The sequence below is a fragment of the Vespa velutina genome, chromosome 7, assembly GCF_912470025.1.
Source record: "Vespa velutina chromosome 7, iVesVel2.1, whole genome shotgun sequence".
Classification (NCBI taxonomy): domain Eukaryota; kingdom Metazoa; phylum Arthropoda; class Insecta; order Hymenoptera; family Vespidae; genus Vespa; species Vespa velutina.
In genome coordinates this window covers 8876653-8896661 of record NC_062194.1, presented here as the reverse complement: position 1 = coordinate 8896661, position 20009 = coordinate 8876653, and the positions used below count along the sequence as shown (strand labels likewise).

The following is a 20009-nucleotide window of genomic DNA, read 5'->3' as shown; positions in this document are numbered from 1 at the left end:
ACGACTCGCAACACACAAAGGAAGTAAATTCGCTTTTACAAAATTGCTATATCTCGTTTTCTAACACTGAAAGAAACGGACATCCGCACGTTTGTCTCGTTGCACTCGTTGAAAGCGATTCTTTGGAGAATAGAAAAATCTTCTTCCTTACCTCCGTTTAAGAAATTTATATGAATTCTCATAATCGAAGAAGAATCCTTCAACGAATACACACTGTCAAACTGCTCACCGTACACGGAGAAATTCGTTGATAACAATTTCCTATAGATTGAAATTCTATCACTCGGATAAGAAGGGAAGTTACAAAATCGGTCTCGTGAGAAATCTAGAAGAATATGTTAATTATATCTCTTTTGTCTTCCTCTTTTTTTTTCCCTCTCTTTCTCTTTCTATGACATGTTCGAAAACGATGATAATGATGATAAAAGATTTTCGCAGATGAAATGATGTGTCCTTTTCTTGATCAATACTTCTAAATATTGCCGAAGATTCCCGAGAAAAGTGAATTGCATGGTCCTTGCAGATGATGATATGTACAATCGACATGGCGAAGCGACGTTTTATTGAAAGTTTCGTAAAAAATGTGTGCGTTTGAACCGACGCTCGTGATTAATTAAATTCATTGGTCATAAAAGTATCGCCTTTCGATTTTTACAAACAATGAATACGCGCTAAATCGATACAAAGAAAATGATTTTGTATCAAAGAAGCTATTTCCGTATGCATGCCGTCAGTTCTCGTTTTTTTATTTTTTATATTTATTCTTTTTTTTTTTTTACTTTTTCTTTTCCCCTTCCTTCTCTAATATTAAATCGATCTATTATTTCTTTCTTTTTTGTTCAATCATCGTAAAGTAGCATAGCATTGATGTGTCCAAGAAAAGTTCTTTGGTTTATGAAAATTCTCTTACTAGCCGCAAAGCAAAATGTAATGTATATTCTAAAAGTCTCATCGTTTCTGAATTCTAGAGAGACAGAATCTAACTCTGATAGAATCGCACACAATTTAATCTTTAGTATAGCTATTACTTTTCGTGTTAGTTTCTACATTTTTTTTAAATAATTCTTTTAAGTTTTATCCTCGCTAATGCCTTATAGTCGATTATAAATATTCGGTGCATGTGCTTCATAAAAATATTTTCATTCTCATCGAAAAAGTGAATAATATCTTTTCATTAAACTTTGATCTGAAAAAATAGTTGAATCTGGTATTATCGGGTTATCGTGCCATTGTTCATATAATAGGACTTTTGGATTTTTTGTAACGTATTCTTCAATGAACTGCATGTAACATAATAAACGTGTTTAATTTAACATGATAAAAACACAAAAGATCCTTTTTTCTTTTTTAATTAAATATGATACAAACGTGGCCAATGTGTATTTGATCATTATCTGATCTATATAACTATTGATAATTGCGTGTGTCTTTTTGTATCAATCAATCAATCAAATCATGTTAATTTTTATTTATATATAATATTTCATATCAAATATGTCAATATTTCAGGATCAACCAAAAACAATAATATATAAGTAATCCAACGTATTTTTGTTTTTTAAATTGTAACACAATTTTTACTATAAAACAAGCAGTTCATTTTATAATTCGATACGTATCGCCCTTCTTCTATTTATTCTCTCTAAGATCTATTTGATCTTTACAACGATAACGTCAAGGAGTACGATGTTTCTTTCTTCTTTCTTTCCAAATATCTAGTGCTTTGTCGGGTTTCTCATTTTCACGTTACTCGGCCATTTTCTCTTATGGCATGATCTACTTCTCCAGAATCAGTTGTATACTTTTTGATCGCGTGACTGTAAAAGCGATTATATAATCGCGAAAGAACGCAAATTAGCGAACGATAATTCATGCGAGTGGATACATCTCAGCATTAGTATTTTTCTTTATATTTTTTTTTCTTTTTTCTTTCTTTCTTTCTATTTCTTTCTTTTAACGAGTTAAATACAAGTGGTTACCATCGGGTAATTAACATACGTTAGATATCGTTTTTTTGTCTTTTTTTTTTGTTTTTATATCTGTGAAAAGGACGAAATAGCATGGCAGTTGATAAAATAAGTAAATACAAACGGAGATTAATTCTCACGATAAGTGGCAGTTATCGTTCCCCTAGCCATTAATTAATAAAAATCGTATACGCCGATCTTGAGTAACACACTTTACAATTTTTTTTTCTTCTTGCTTTTTCTATTTGTCTTTTTTTTTCTTTCATTAGAGAGAGTGCACGAGAAAATTGTTGCTCGTAATATTAAGTAAATTATCACAACGTAATTAATACACAATTGATGAATTATTCTATTAATACACAATTGATCATTAAAAATAATTAACAACGTGTTACGCAAGACTCGGCATATGCGCAACACACGATCATTATTTTCTACATAGGATAACTATTACTAATGTCCATTATCCCGTTCGATTTTTCGGTGATTCATTTAGAAACTCTGCTCATGGATCGTCGTAAGTACGTATACAACTTTGCGGATAATAATTTTCTTTTATATCCACAAAGAGAGCAATTACATAAATTGCGTTGGTACATTCGACAATGTATGATATCTCTTTCACGACAAATCATTAAAATCGTTCATTCTTAATCCTTAAATATACGCAATATATATAAAGCATTAATACGATTCAATCATAGAAAAGCATTTTTATCTTAACAATTATCTAGTCGCGTTTGTATATACGTATAGGAATAAAAGATTCGTTCGAACGAAAGGGAGTTTGTCTCGTGACAACACACGGCATTACTTGAAAGATAATAAAAATGAAGATCGCAAAAGAAAAAGAAAAGAAAAAAAGAGAGAGAAATAAAACAAAAAGAGTTCATCGAGTTAATCTCCCTTTCGATCACTCACCGAAAATTCATAATGATCCGAAAAGCAAAAGAACAAAAAAAAAAAAAAAATAAATAAAAATAAAACCGAAAGAAAAAAAATGAAATAAGAAAACAAGTTACCTTCGGTATAATGTACATAGTATTGACGCATTAACAAAATTTACAATTATTAATTATCGGTAAAAATGGATTTTAATTAACGGTAAAAAGATTTTACATGCTTACACGGATGACGCGCGTGAACGTTTCCAAAAAGATCGCCCCTTTAATTATTATTATACTTAATCCATTCTATACACGCGCACGAACCTTATTTAAAGCGATACGATTAATTCTTGTGTTTGTGTCTGTGTGTATCTATGTGAGTATATGTATGTACGTGCGTGTCTTTTTTCTTTTTTTTTTTTTCCATCATTATTATAACACCGTATAATTATGCTTGATCTCTTTCCCGTTCCTTCTTAATAATCTCTCCAACATTAAACGTGGCACGTAACTCCCTTTATACATCGAACACTTTCCCGTAAGAATAATCAAAACGCAAGAGATTTCTTATTAAATTATAAATATATCTTAGCGAATGGAACTCGAGCGAATGGAAAAACCTTTCACGATAACTTCGTTTTAACATCACGATGACCGTTCGATCAACCTCCATCTGTAATTCTTGAGATCGTAATTAATATTGATATTTTTATTGCAATTAAATAGTATTACATTAATTGTGATCACAAACACGGGATATGTCCACGAGAGAACAGTTATATTTCCTCTATTATGCTCCCTCCCTTTCCCTTAATATTATTATTACTATTATTATTATTATTATTATTATTATTATTATTATTATTATTTATTATTATTATTATTATTATTATTATCATTAGAACTTCGTGATCGCCGTCACGTAAGATATCAAAATTCTGTAGAATTTTGAGAAATTTCAGAAGAGTTTCTGCGAGTGGCAGATGTTGACATGATATGTTATTGTATTATGAATTTAAAAGATTGAGTCTGAAAATACAAGAGTTTCAAAGATATCCTCGCAAGCGTTTTTATCTATGACGACGATTAAATTTGCTAATACGTTTACGAGATTAAATGAACGTTGATCGAACAGAAAGTGGTCATCCTGAAAAGTTATCCAATTGTTCTCGAAAGTATGTGAAGACTATTATTTTCTCGCACCGGTACCTCTTCGACCTTGGGTCTACAAGAAGTACTGTTGATGCTTTCCTACTGTGTTCTACGCGAAGCGTTTCATAACTTCGAGTCCATTTTCGTGGGATCATATTAAAATATAGATCCATAGGGGTCGTCGCTGTATTAGCGGCAACACGACGAAATTGCACCACAGCTCCTCTAGAAATAATATTCTAGCGAAAGGATTTGTCACATATTTAATGTGGCAAACAGGTATCCGAGTCTCCGCTACTTGCCATAGAGAAATTAGCCGAGTCTCGATCGCTCTGTTGTCTTATCTGAGCGGTAACCGACAGCTTGTTGTTGTTTTGTGGTGCTTGTGGGAAGGTATGATGACCTGGCAGAGCCCAAGGCTGAGTGTGAAGCTGAACGGGTGGGAATCTCTTGACGAAAGGATTACCAGGACCACCGTGTATCAACCTGACACCGTTGTGATGCGACGGTAACGTCGTATGAGCTGGTACAGTCGCGTGTATCTGTGGCGGTACAAATGTATGCCTCGGCACGGATCCACAGCTGCCAGTGGACCCACTCATGTTCGTGCCAGCCATGCTGTGCGACGCATGAGGCAAGGGCATGGTGGAACAGTGTGGATACGTGACAATAGGTTGTGTTGGATAATGGGGTAGGGTAGCCGAGGAAGCCTGAATACGAATATCATTGCTTTCCGTAAATGAGGTCATCCTCATGTTGGTAGATCGACCAAATGGTTCTTCGTTTGGATTCAATGGTTCTGTCAGTTTCGTTCTCGACAATTTTCGACGTATTACAACCGTTGCTTCGTTTGGATTTTCGAGAATGACGGCTGGACAGCCACCGGTTAGTTCATTGTTGCCAGTATTGTTGAAAAGAGGTACGTGATTTGCATATTGTGGAGAGGAGAAAGATTGGCTGGTGCCTGGTCGACTGTTTGGTGGAGAAAAAGTTGTATTTGCTGTCGGTGGTTGTGTTCCACGCTGAAGCGAACAGCTCCGCCATTGTTCTCGTGGTTCTTCGCGTGTTTCACCAGTTAAATCGTCCACGCTTGTTGCTCGTCGTTGAGACGAGCTACTTTGGCTGGCATTGCTGGCGTTACTTGCATTACTGTGTACGCCACTTGACGATGTTTCGCTGTTGCTGCTGGTATTACTGTGGCCTATCACCGAACTGGTACCACCGGCGTCCAGTGGCGGAGAATTGGAAGAATCGGAACGTGGTGTCAACTCGTCGTGTGGCATACCGGAATCCGCTCGGCGTAGGCAACGTGGTGTTTGACCACCGTTCATCTGAAATAATTCGAAATTAGATAAAATCAAACAACAGATATTTAAATAAATGAATATAAAAATATGAAATATATGTATTATGTATGATCAAAAGACAATGACAACGTACATGATTTGGAGCACAGGTTCTCTATAAAGCTTACCTCGTTTCATGCATTTTTACGCGAACAATTACTTTTTTATTTTTTTTTTTTTTTCAACAAACCTGCTCTATCTTATAACATTAAGATTAACGAAGAATATTCTCGATAATGAAATATTGAATCGTCACTGCAAATCTATTCACATAATCCAATTACTATTCTAATCTATCGAAATAAATATGTAATCATTTGAAAGGAAAAAAGAGAGAAAAAAACAAGAGAAGAAAGAAAGAAATCTTATTTATCTCATACAGTGACGATCTTATTGTTTAGGTGTTGACAGTGCTGGGTTAGAGATTGTGAGTTGTTAGTACCTGGGAGTTAGTGGTTAGTAGCGCCGTGGCAACTTCGGTGGTCGGTGCAGTAGTTGGAGTCGGAGGTGGCAACGGAAGTGGTTCTGAAGCAGGATCGGGAAGAGGATCTGGTGTTAAGAGGGGTGAGGGATCACCCTCCGAGGGTTGCAGATCGCGATTAGCGCTCGCGTAGTACGTCACTTGGTCATCGTTCACGCACTCGAGCAGCTGTTAAAATTCGTATTATCGTTAGTAGACGTGATTATTATTGGAATAAAAAGCGATAAAAAAACGATTGCATAAAAAGTTTGGAAGGAAGCGTAATTTTAATTCTATAAATAATATATCTAATCTAAATCTCTTAATTAAATGATTTTTGTTCAATTAATTACTCCGAATTGGATACTGTGACTCATAACAAGTTATTTAATTACAATATGTATATTTACTAGTTAATTTGTTTACTAGTTGGACATGGTATTCATACAGACACATAACAGAGTCTATGGGTTATATTAGTTTCTAATTTCACATAACTATATCTCATTTGTCTAATTCTATGCTATATTACAACAAATATTCCGTCTTCTAATAATTAGGGCATGAACATTAGATGTTAGATGAACATACGATCAAAGACACACACGCAATTAGTTGTTACTTCGAAGCACGAATAAAAAATACATGTGTGTGCCTTACGTCTCCGAATTTAGGTATACCGTTCCTACGTGGCATCAGCCATCTCTCCCACTGTCAAAAGCAAAAAAAAAAGAAAACTCTAAATTAAAAGTGACGAAACGATTTTTTGTTTTCATTATTCTTTATTCTTTTGCAACCCACTCATTTTAATTAAAAAGGAAGGATATTGGAATGGAACAGTGTTGTAACTAAAAAGAAAAATAAAAAGATATTTAACATTCACAATCAGACAATAAATCCTCGTTATTTATATACACAATATTATGTATATATGCAGTTATATATGTTCCTGTTGTTTACAATAATTATATGCCTTTTAAAAATAAAGTATTAATTATGAGAAAAGATACCGTTTTTATTTACCTTGTTTTCTTCGGAATTCGAATCGTCCGCTGGATCCAAAGAAGTTATCAGCGGTAGCTCGCGTAACGTGGCGTAATCCCCGTCATCCTCAGGTCCCCCGTCAGCGACGCCTCGTCTGGCTTTTCCCTTATTACTAGATCAACAAGAATAATGATATATCGATTAGTTTGGTACGCTTTTCTTTCAAAATTTATTTTGTTAACATAGATCAGAAAAAATTGTCAAGAAATCGCAAAGCATGTAAAAATTTAATTAAATAGCAGAGTGAAAGAGGAATTCAAGGAAGATCGATGCAATAAACTCGATCAGAACGATTCAACTTCGAATCGCGAAATGTAGTTTGCGTTTTAGAGTTTCCAATGTAGAGAAGTCCAAGTTAACTCGACATAAGGCAATAACAATTAAAGCTTTGCGAGTCGCTCTCTAATACCGAGATATGGGCAAGAGGAGAATTCGTGCTTGTAGAAGACAAAGGATGAAGTGGAGGGTAGGACGTATCCAATTTGGGATTCCGTAGTTTCGGAATGCGTGTACGTACGTGTTGAGGACGAATCAATACGCACGTACCTCTACGAATTGCTTGCACTAGGGAGATAGAGAGAACAAGTGAGTGAATTGCACCAGACGTGATTACCGAGAAACTGTGAAGAGTTTCAATTCAATTCCTTGTAACTGGAGGAGGTGAACACATTTATGAGATGCAAGAGTTTGATTGTAATCTTAAACAATGGGATATACAATTTCAATATTTCCATTCAAATAAAATTACCTTGAAAAATTGATAATGATTTTGTATTGACGAAAGTTCAATTTCAAATTAATGAATTTTTGAACAAAAATTCTACTTATTTATATTTGAATGTGCTACGATAAACATAACGTAAGCCAAACGGTGAGCAATTAATAGTTATAACGGGTATTGCTCATATTAGAGGGATAAGCGCATTCCCGCGGACGTTACATTGAACGTGACATCGATAAGATTGGACAAGCGACGAGCAATTAGAGCCGTAAGCTCAGGCGTAGCCACAAAGACACCAAGAGGAGGGAGGAGGGTAGTTACCGCGAGCCTGACGTACTAGGCAGGTCGTTAAAGGTGACCTTGGGCTTGAGCTTCTTGTTGAGCCAACCCTTGTCGTTAGCCTGAGTGCCAGTAGTGTCGTTAGGGGATTGAGCAGGTGACGGCCGTAATTTTGGCCTGAGCCAATAGATTTGTTCGTCGCCATCGGCTGTCGATTCTCCATCAGCATAATCAACATTTCCACCTGCGGCGTAAATATATTATTCAATACATCACATTTTAAAAAATTCTTTCTTTAGCTTGTAGTAGTTAGAGTGATTAAATTATTATCTTTAAATGCTTTACCTTGTGAACGTGCTTTCCTTTCCATAGCTGCCTTTTGAATAACACTCATGATAGCTTTCTTTGGAGATGTATCTGCGATCGTATATGTCCTACCATTACCAACAACAAGTAATGGAGCGCTTGTACTATCTTCTTCCTCTCTAGCAGACAATAAATCGACATCGGTCACTAGTTTGACAGATCTGGCTGAACGAACGGTAGCACGACCGATCGTGACACGTAACTTGAAAGTCCAACGTTGTTTTATAGTCAGGAAGACCCATAGAATAAGCCAGAGTAACAAGTGTAGCACGGTACCAACGATACAGGCGAGGATCGCACCGTCTAGACTGCCTCTATAGACCACTGTGTAGTCGTAGAGCAATGGTGCACTACAGATTGCAATCGCGAGGAACACGCAGAGGGCGGTGCAATGAGTGAAGTAGACCCAGGCGCTGCTTTCTCGGCCGTCCTTCGGCAAGATCACGCGACGTTCGCGTTCCTGATTCAGGAATGCTGCGAACCTATCAGGTCGATTAGATTTTAATATTTCGATACACATGAGATTTTTAATAAAAATAAAAGCCTCTTTAATGATCACTAATGAATATTCTCTCATTTTTATTTTCTATCTTTTCCTAATAATTTTTAAACACAGAATTTTGAATACCAATAGCAATTAATAATAATTTTCAGATGATACGAGAGAGTATATTTTTTTTCTATTGGCGATAAAAGGCAATCAATTGATAGATTTATATATCGAGTAATAAAAGTGATTCAGGAACAGTTTAGTTTACACCGATATCAGTCACTCGATATCGGATATACATTTTAAGAATAAAGCGATTGAAATTGTACACAAAAAAAAAAAAAAAAGAAAAAACAACAAAAGCGTTTTTATCTGACAAGCAACAGTTTATCTCTTACCTGCCGTGTGCGTAGAAATACATGACCATGCTCGAACACAGTACGAGGAGAGACGAAAGGGCAAAAAGAGCTAACGTAACGTGAGGATTAAGAAGAAAATATGAATCACCGAAGATGGTTGATATCGTACTTGCTGTGGCTACAGTTCGATGTCGAAGAAGAGGTAAAACCTTAAGAGGTCCGACAACTTGAACCTAAAAAATATTTAAAACAAATATATATATAAGAAACATTATCTATGCAAAAGGTACATATATTTAAATTCTGTAACCAGTCAAATAAAATTCCAATAGTTGCAGTTAAGACTCTTTGTCAATCCATTTACATCGCATTCAATATCTCTCGAAATAGAGATTTTCCGATATTTCGTTCGATCGCCGAACCTCAAATATTTGTTATACGCTTACCTTGTACAAAACGGACATGCCGGCGTAAGCCAATAAGCTCTGAGCGGAATTAATGACCAGTTGAACACTGAAAATCGTACCGAGAGCTTTGTTGCAAGACCAGAACACTGCGGGATATCGTACAGAGTAAACGCCAAGAGCAACAGCGTAATTAAGATATTCCAGTGTTATTGGCCCATAGGATTCAGCTAGAAAGAAAAAAAAGAAAAATAGAAAAAGAATGAAAATGTTGTTATTTTTTCCGCTTTAAGAACCTGAGAAGAATGTAGAAAGAAATAAAAATTTTTATCAACCTCTACCTCACTCACTTCATCATCGAAAACTTACTCGGTTGAAGCTCCAGATTCAAATTTTCAGGATGATCCAGATCAGCCAAGCTGTTCATAACCAATGACATGCTTTGAGCGGTCATGTTTCCACCAGACGTAGTCTGAGTAGTTTTGGATGGTCTTACTGTTGTCAATGTTTTCGTCAAATTTTTAACCTTAGACCTGTTCTTTAGATTATTGTTTTTCAAAATTGGTCTGATAGTTGATCTCTTAAGAGTCGTTGGATATTTTGTTGCAGAATTAGTTGAACTCATGGTTGGTGTTGTTGTGGTTGTACTGCTGGTTGTTTCTGGTATTCTTGAAGTTGTTTTACTTGTTGTAGTATTATTACTGAACAAAATAGTTGTAGAATTTACGATGGTTCGATGGACATTTGAATTAGCCAGTACTGGTCGATTTATAGTGGAAAATTTTGTAGAATTTTCTTCCGTTCGAGTTTCGATTGTTTCGTTAACACGAGACAAGCCTGTTGTTGTTGGTACGACTCCATTAAGGTCATCCTCAACTTCCTCTTCTGGCGCAGCGGTTACAAAAGGTTGTGGGGTTATGAAACCGGTTAAGGTACTCAGGTTACCAGCTGGATTCATGAAACTAAGCACCACCAGACGATCTCGGTGAATTACCATCCAATCCAAATCCGTCCTCCATATCGCTTCTGAAAATATAATGATTATTATATTAACCATGTACAACTTAATTCTTTTTGTCGAGTTATATTTTATAAAAAGTATGAAATTATATTGTATGTATAAGTATAATTGTAATACATTAATTTTAATTATATATCTATATTTGACAAATATTAAAATTTTCGATATATGAACTAAAATAAAATAAAAATTGGATATTAAACTGATATTAATTACAACTTATGCACATTTAGCAAAAATTAATTTTCGGGATATAAACTGTCATATTTTTATAAATAATAAAATAAGATCTATATAATAGAAAGTCAGACTATTATTAAAAGTTACAAAGGATTACTATTATCTTTTTATTATGAAACCTATAATCTTATTTTTATATCATCTGTATATATACCAATTTCCTTCAATTTTTAAAATAATATTCATGCAAATATAATTCTGAACAAAGTTATTGCAATAAAATAACTTTAATACCATTTAGTACCATTGTACAGACCTCCGTATATAAAAATTATCCATAATAAAAAGTAAAGAAACTTTCTTTTGAAGATAATATCGATTAGATGAAAACAATCGTTTGACTCGGTTAGGTTGGAGGAGGTCGTAACTATTTTACGAGGTATAAACTAATACGATGTCGAGTGCTCGTAAGATAAAAGCAAATAAACAGGGAGGGAAACGTTAAAAAGTTCGAGTTTGTTATCTTTACATCATACGGCAAATGCTCTATGTTTTATCTCTTTCATCCTTTCTATCTCACCCTTCCTTCCTCTTCGTTTCACAGTATGCCTCTTCGCGCATTGCCGGCGGGAAACAAAAAGCCGTGTGTTTAGCTGGTAAGTCAATTTGCTCGCTGACGTTTATGCGTGCCAGCGAATGGCGATGTACGTGCCGGTATTTGGCGACTACTTATCTCGATGGCCACGCCATCGTAAAGCACGAACTTTCTACTTCTCTTCTTTCTTAGATATACATATATTATAACTTTCCCAAACGATTCTTCTTTTCGTTTCAACACGATCGAAAATCATCTTCCATCACGACTCGAGAAGATAAAGAAAAAAAGAGAAAAAAAAAAGTACAGTACATGTGAATTGTATGCATTGTTTGAAGTTAACATCATTGAAAGCCATGAAGATCACATGGATTCAATATTTTATAGATTTTATTTAAGATATTTTCAAGATTTAATTTTTTTTTGTTTTCTTTTTTTTCTTCTTATAACGTTTTAAAGATAAAATATATATTTCCTAATTAGAATCAAAAGTTTAATGCAAAAAATAAGTTATGAAAGATATTAGGTAAATACATATATGTGTATATATATGTGTATATATATGTGTATATATATATATATATGTATATATATATCTTATTGTGTATATCTGATTTATGTAAAATTTGTTTGACATTCAATCTCATTATTATTGTAATAAAGTTGTTATATGTAACATCAAAGTTATTATTATTTAATTATACATCATATAAACATATATATTTATATATAATATATATTATACATTCATTGTATGTGTATACATGTATATATACTGTTTATGCAATAATCGGCACTTTTGTATAATACATGAAATAGACAGATATACATAATTCATATTAATGGCTAGCATCATTGTAAATTGTCTAGCACAATTTGTATTTATTATGTCGTATTGTCATATAGAAATGTTATTAAATTCTTGAGCTAATTAATTAAAATATCCATTGTGACGATTTCTTGAAAAGTATTAGGATAACGATATTAAATTTATTTAATATTAAACTTATCATACCCGTCCAAAAATGATGGATTTTAGATTAACTTTCTTTATTTCTTTTACGATAGGTATATTCTCGATATTATAATTATTATAGAAATATTGATTGAGAATTGTTTTCTTTTATTTATAATTAATTTCTTTTATTATATTAGTTATTCGTTTATTTCATGAATTTATTAAAGATAATAACGAAAAATGTGTTTTTCTCAAATATTTAAAGTTGAAAACAATAAAAATAATAATAAATCGATAGTTCTAATATAAACGGATTTTTTGTTGATTATATCTTTTTCTCCTTCATCTTTTAAAAACTTCCTTGACAGGAAATGGAAGCAATATTATTCGAGTTTTTGATTAATTCATTTCATGTATATAAAAAAATTATAAAGAAAACAGCGACGACAGGAAAGCAACAAGAAAATTAGCGTTCTTCTGCGACAGAACGACACACCTTCGTCCTTTCAGAGATGTTAGCGATCTTTCCTGATCCCTCTTTTCTCATCGTCGTCGTTCTTATAGCACGTCGCGTCCATAAATCGCTGAGGTCGATCCACACACGTCTTTCATGCTACGTTCCCACGGTGCAGACATTCATCGTTGTCGGACCAAAATTCTTACTTTATATATAAAAAAAAAACGATCACCGAAATCTTATAAATTTCTAGCCTTCAATGATCGTTCACTATTATTTGTAAAATATGATGAGTGTATGATACTATGTGTATGTGTGAGGATTTATTGTATATTTTTAATTATATATTTAAAATATGCATTTATTTATGATTATATATTATTAGTATTATTTTTATATATATTATTATTATATCTTTTTATTGTTTGTTTTATTTGTTTAATTTTTGAAAATATAAATTATTATAAAATTATTTCTTTAATTATTATATAATTATTATATTATTATATAAAATAGAAATGATTATATTATGTACATTTATATATATATATATATATATATATATATATATATATATATATAAATTATTTCTGAAAAATTTGTATATACATATATTGTATTTCTTGTGTTAGCAATTATTCAATTAATTTAATTAGATATAAATAGTTTAAAATTATAGAGCATAATATTGAAAATATTAAGATAACAAAATTGTATAATAATTATTTTTTCTATTAAAGGATAGTTCGTTTCGTAAATTACACGATTATTTTTCATTAGAAGTTTTCATTATTTTTATAAAAAAAAATAAAAATCAATAAATAAAAAAATTTATAATAGTTCAGATAGAAATTTTCATTCGAATCACTCTATAATACCTTTTCATTCATTTCTCTTACATCTGTATCCGTTGTTTTGTTATTTAATCGTCAATGTATTATAGAGAGCGTATATAATCGTCGTTTCGCAGTCCGAAGTTGCAATTTCCGGTAGACTCTGAAATATCGTACTTGGAAAAGGAAGTACTTCTCTCGTTCTTCAATACTCTCTTAACGGCTGGCCCGTTACCTACCTTCTGTTCGTCCTATTCGAACAGGAAAAGCTTTCTCTCTCCTACCCGTTACTTCTCCCTTCGATTGTCGTCAAATAAAAAATCGTATTTCATTTTCGATTGAATTCCTTTTTACTTGATGATATCTGTAATATAATTCGTACCCATATACATTTGTAACGAAAAAGAAAAAAAAAACATTACGAAAAAAATATCTTTCTGTATAAGTAAAATAAATTAATTTGTTTTATTCATGTTCGAATAAAATAACTTTAATTTATTCAATGATTCCTAAAGAAACGATTTTCTACTAATATATATATATATAGTGATTTTGGTTAATCGCATGAGCATACGTGTATGTGACGAGGCTAGCCTGAGTTAAACTTCAGATCTTTTACTTGAGGTGAGTGAATTTGAGGTGTCGATAATTAAGTTTGAATAAGAGGGTGGGTGCAAGACTTCAGTATTTGAAAATATACTATGTATATAGAACGAACTTTATTGTAAAGTTTCCAGACAATGCGAACTCGTTCTGGCATAACGATGAAGAGTTTGAGAAGAATAAAAGAAATATATAGAGAAAGAGAGAGGGGGGGGGGCGAGAGGAGAAAATAACAGCTTCGAGCTAGCGATAAGTCGACGGAAGCTTTATCGAGGTTTCACTATATTACTGTCACCATTTATTTGAAATACTTTTTTCTTTTCTTTTTCTTTCTTTTTTTTTTTTTTCTTTCACCATTACGAAGAGAATACGCTGTAATTACGTTCACCAGATTAACCCTGACCCTCTTGTCTTGTCTCTTTCTCTCCTTCTTTTTTTTTTCTTCATATTTCCTCTTTCACTTTTAGCGTCCTCCCCAATAGTAAAGGCTCTAGTGAGCCAGAGAGGAGAAAGTGAGTGAGAGAGATAGAGAGAGAGAGAGAGAGAGAGAGAGAGAGAGAGAGAGATCGAGAGGGCCTACGTCCAGCCGAGACTTTTAATCTCGACGGAACGATGCAAAGAGAGAAAGGGCAAAGGGAAAAATAAAAAGCTGTGTGAGAGATTTCGAACGAGCTAGCCTTAAGTCAGAGATTATGACACGTCCCTTTGTCGCAAGTACTTCAACGTTGTTACTACCGGAGCTGAGAGACACGTCGAGTCGAAACGATTAATTAAGCGAGATTACACGTCGTACATCCTTAAATGAATTAACTTGGTTATAAGAAAAAATGAAGAAGAAAAGAAAGAAAAAAAAAAAGTAAAAATATTGTTGGACTAATGGTTATCATATGCTTTATATTAAATATTTCGAAATAAATGATGTTAATGATGTATATTTGACCGTAATTATGAATATGCTTTAATCGAAAACTCAAAAATTTGTAACTCCAAAATTTGGAAAAAGTAAATTTATCATTCATTTTATATCACATACATCTACATAAAGAAAAAAAAAAACAATGCAATTTCTTAAAATGGAAAATGTATAATTCTTATTATTATCATTATTCTTAATTTATTTAGACATTTTAACTTTCTCTCTTTCTCTCTCTCAATATTTGTTCAGTTTATTAGTAATTACAACGTTTTTATAACAGACTGCTATTTATTGAATCAGTATTTTGAAATATTTTCAATTAAAATTTAAAATAAGTCGTTAGTATTTATAATAAAATATCAGTAAGTCGTATAGATTTATAATAAAATATCGTAAATCATATAGTTGGTTCGTATTACACTGATTAATACCAAAACTGTCAGTATTTTAAGTAAAATTATTTATTTTATAAATATCTATAAAAATATTTATTTATGATCATATATAATCAAATAAATAAAAATGATCAGAAAACAGATCAGTCATTTCACGTATTTTTTTTTATAAATGTAACGAACAAAGTCTGGAATGAATATTTGATGATTTAACTTTTAAGGTTGAACATTTTAATTGCAAAAATGATTTGCCAATTCTTTAATAATTTTAGTCAAGAGGGAGAACCGTCGGTTACACTGAACTTCGATGGCCTTTTAAAAAATTCAACATCTCGTTTCTTACTCAGGCAGCTTCCTCTCTCGTCTCTTCTATGAGAGATCAATCTTATCCTTGACATGATGGCAGTTTGCACTTTGGAACGGTGTGTTAATTTTTCATGACGATTCTTTCTCACAGACAGAGAAGTGAATTCCGAAAGCTCGTGTATATTTAATTCCATCGTCCCTCTGACCGATCACCAAACAAAGAATTTTATTGATTGACATCTGCCTGCATCTTCCTCTCCGCTTCCTCTCTTCCTCTTACCAAATTCACTTTCTCTCTCTCTCTCTCTCTCTCCTTTTTCTCTCTTTTCTTCTTTTTCTTTCTTTTTCTCTCTCTCTTCTTCTTTTTCTTTCTTTTTCTTCTCTTTCTCTCTCTTTTTTCTTTCTCTTCTTCATATTCCTCTTTCTTTCGGTTTTAACACACGCGGGGACAATGTTTCTATTCTAACAAACATCGTAAAAGATTTAACGAGACATTTTCAATGGAGCATCTCTATAAGTAAGAAAACGAGAAAGGTAGAAAATTAAATTACTACTTCAGAACATGAAGTAGTTTCTGTTTTTAGATCAACGTAAATAAAAAAAGACGAAAAGAAGATTATGTTCCAAAAAGAGGAAGAAGAAGAAGGAAAGAAAAGAAAAATAGAATAAAATAAAATAAAATAAAATAAATAAACAAAAATTTTATTGGATATAACAATCGTCTCAACATCTATAGTTTTGATCACACAATCCAAATAAGGATATGAAAACTAAGGACAGAAAATTCATTTTATAAAAAATTGATAAATAATTTTTATCCCAAGGCATGGAATGAAATCTAATCCCGATATTGACGTCGAAAAAATCCGTTTTTTACTTCGCGAATCCGTTCGTTCGAATTAAAGAGAATGAAAAAAAACAAGAAAAAGCGAGAGAGAGAGAGAGAGAAAGAGATGGAGAGAATTCTACCAGCGAGTAGAACGATTTCACCAACGGGCAGATTTTATGCGCGTTCATCGCGCCTCGGGAAATTGAATTCGATCGTGGGATGATGATAATCGACTTCGATCCTCTCGCGTTCTCGTTAATTAACGCTCGGAGCGTCGTACAAAATGAGAGCGCCAATAGATACGGCGAAATTCTCTTTCTATCTCTCCCTATCGTTCTCTCTCTCTCTTTCTCTTTCATACACACACGCAAAACGTTGTTCATTTTCCGCGTGATAATTTGCTCGTCATATACGTTAAAGACAAAGAGAGAAAGAGAAAGAGAAAGAGAAAGAGAAAGAGAAAGAGAAAGAGAAAGAGAGAGAGAGAGAGAATTAAAGTTGATCAAAGTTTTCTATAATCATTCACTCTTTTTATCTCAAGCGATTCTCATCTTTATTTTAACCCGTCTGAAATTGTTCGTAAAAGTGACGTATGTATGTGTATGTTCGTTGAGAAGAAAAAGTAAAAGAGAGAGAGAAAGAAAGAGAGAGAGAGAGAGAGAGAGAGAGAGAGAGAGAGAGAGACGAATGCCAGGTTCACGTTCAAGTTCATGAATACACGGAGGCCGCCTACCGTGTCAAAAGGGTGCTCGCTTTGAACCAACCCCTGATCTCTTCACCCCTTCTCATGCTTCCGTTTTCTATCTCATTCTCCCACATGTTCATTCTTATCCTCTCACACACATTTTATTTCTCCCTTTTTCTATCACATACATACATACATACTCTCTCTTTCTCTCTCTCTCTCTCTCTCTCTCTCTCTCTCTCTCTCTCTCTCTCTTTCTCTCATTTCTCTCTCACAGTTATTCTTTCCACCTTACACACACACTCATTCTTCCTGTCTCTCTTTCTCTTTCTCATACTTATTCTCTGTCTCTCTTTCTCCCTTCTTCTCATGTTCCCACCCTACCCCCATGTCCCTTCTCTCTTCTTTTTTCATTCTCTTTCTCTTTCACGCATGACGGGTCACGACAATGACCTTTGTATTCCGAGAACCATCCTGGGCCGATGCATTCTCCTCTGGCAAGACAAAAGAGAGGAAGGAAAGATCCGCCTTTTACCGCGATGACCGCTCGATCGTCTCTCTCTTCTACGTTCCATCTCCATTTATACCACTTTCCCGTTATATTGATGGAACGGTAGATCGATAGAGTAGCAATCTATAGAGAAATTCTAATATTACTATTAAGAGACAAATAAAACAATAAAAACGATATTCTTCTAAAAAAGAAATCCGTAGATAAAAATTATCACTCAATGGCGCTGTTAAGTTAGAAAGAAAGAGAAAAAGAAAGAAAAAGAGAGGGAGAGAAAGAGAAAGAGAAAGAGAGAGAGAAAAGAAAGAAAAAAAAAGCAATTATAATAATAATTCTTTGAACGAAACGATGACGTGTGATCGATAAAATCGATATTTCCGCGAAACGACAGCGATAAGCAGTATTTCCCTCGTGAAACGATAGTTTGATGCGAATTCTACGCACGTCCGAACCATGAAACTTTTTTATTTTCCTTTCGCGAAAGTATCGATATTGTACGGATCTTGAAATAAGACGAGAAAAAAAAAGAAAGAAAAAAAAGAAGAAAAAAAAACAGAAAAAGGAAAAAAAAAGGAAAGAAAAAGAAAGTGATGTAAGAGAAAAGGAGAGCACAGCTAGACGTCGTTCTACTGACAATGATAAGTCGATGCATATTTTACAGATATATCGCACCTAGCTAGAAATTGCCTGCGAAATATGCCTGCATCGGCGAGGATGTTCGAGTTCATGAATACCAAATGTGCGCATCGCTGCTAGGTACTCCTGATAGAGAGAAGAGATGAAGCTTAGGATTGAGTTAAGCTGAGAGCGAGAGAGAGAGAGAGAGAGAGAGAGAGAGAAAGAGAGAGAGAGAGAACAAGCTCTTTGACCCGTTCGATAGGTCATGACAATGACCTTTGTTCCGTTGTTATCAGCAAGCGTCACTATAATACATTGCTGAAATGCATCGACACCCTGTACGGAACTTCACTGAGCCAGAAACCGATATCGAAAACTTCCGCTTCGTATATTAAACCGACCCTTCCTACGCTTTCGATCTATTCGCACGAAATAATAATAAACGGTGAAATTAATTCTGAATTTAATTGTTTATTGGTGGTAGAATTTAACGATGGGTCGTACTAAAATTAGAGAAGACCAGATATATCTTTTGTTCGGCCTTGGATTCTCGCAATAAGCACGATCGATGTAGTTTCACATTAACGTTTGACAATATTTTATATATTTCGTATATGCAGGCTTTTTATCATTTCTGTTGCATACGTAGTTTTGTATGAATATCTGAATTTTTGTAATCGAAAATCGGATCGAATTGGAATTAATTGTGGTGTTTCCTTGCGAGCAACTTTTCTTTTCGTATAAATTTTGAATTGATTCGTTTGACCATTTAAGCGGTACACACATATACACATTTAAATATTAATATGAAACATAGAAATATAAAATGATTTGTAAATATCTTCAATAATTTCAGAGATAATCTAGTGTTACAGTTTTCGCTATGTCCAGAGCATGAAGAACTCTTTAAATGTCATTTTTAAAAAGTAAAGAAGAACATAGTTTAGAAGAAAAAAATGGTTTATTGTGCATATTAATTGAATGATAAAGAACGATGCATTGCTTATTAAATTCGTTAATTTCTTGGGAGCAAAAATAAATCGTTATAATATATTATAGTAGAAAAAGAGTAGCTATTAAAATAAATACAGTTCTATTGCGATAAAATTAATTTTTTTTTTTTTGGGGAATTTAATAGATTTCCCTGCAGTCATCCAAGAAATATCAAATTCCATTTTTACAAAATAGTGAACAATAGAATTAATTCCGAATAAATTATAATTAATGTTAAAATTAATGATGCTAAAATTGGAAAATAAAAACAGAGAACATTATTTGATAGAAACTAATGATTTCTTGTTCGTATTAATTACGAATCATTTATTGTAAGGTTGTCGAGTCAATTAACTTATCGCATAAAACGGTTAATTCTTTATATTACATTATAACGAAAGAAAGAAAAGAAAAAAAAACAGATTCTCTAATTCATTAATAAAACTGATAAGTTTCTTCCTCAGCAATTATCCGATAAATAGTGAATATTCCATTATTATACCATAATCTTTTCGTAACCAGCGACGTAATTAGCGTTCCGATTAAATCATAGTTGATGAAATTACGAGCTTTCCCTTCTTCACGAAGAGACATATAATCGTCGTCTTATTCGTAGTATAGTCATGGACGCAAC

At 33.3% G+C, this 20009-nt stretch overlaps 1 protein-coding gene across 5 annotated transcripts in view; it reads right to left on the bottom strand.

Moving 5' to 3' along the window:
- LOC124950570 (protein tincar) overlaps positions 1–20009 on the bottom strand; it is a 227336-nt gene that overhangs the window by 2064 nt on the left and 205263 nt on the right. For 2 of the 5 annotated variants that reach the window (XM_047497455.1, XM_047497454.1), the window contains 9 exons: positions 9845–10501; positions 9518–9705; positions 9111–9304; positions 8202–8704; positions 7899–8100; positions 6836–6968; positions 6473–6523; positions 5795–6001; positions 1–5337 (listed from right to left, as the gene is read on the bottom strand). The exon at positions 1–5337 is cut by the window's left edge and continues 2064 nt beyond it. In XM_047497455.1, the coding sequence (XP_047353411.1) occupies positions 4270–5337; positions 5795–6001; positions 6473–6523; positions 6836–6968; positions 7899–8100; positions 8202–8704; positions 9111–9304; positions 9518–9705; positions 9845–10501 (3203 nt within the window). In that variant the 3' untranslated portion in view covers positions 1–4269. The remainder of the gene's footprint in view (positions 5338–5794; positions 6002–6472; positions 6524–6835; positions 6969–7898; positions 8101–8201; positions 8705–9110; positions 9305–9517; positions 9706–9844; positions 10502–20009) is intronic. The other 3 variants (XM_047497457.1, XM_047497456.1, XM_047497460.1) reach the window with 3 other exon arrangements.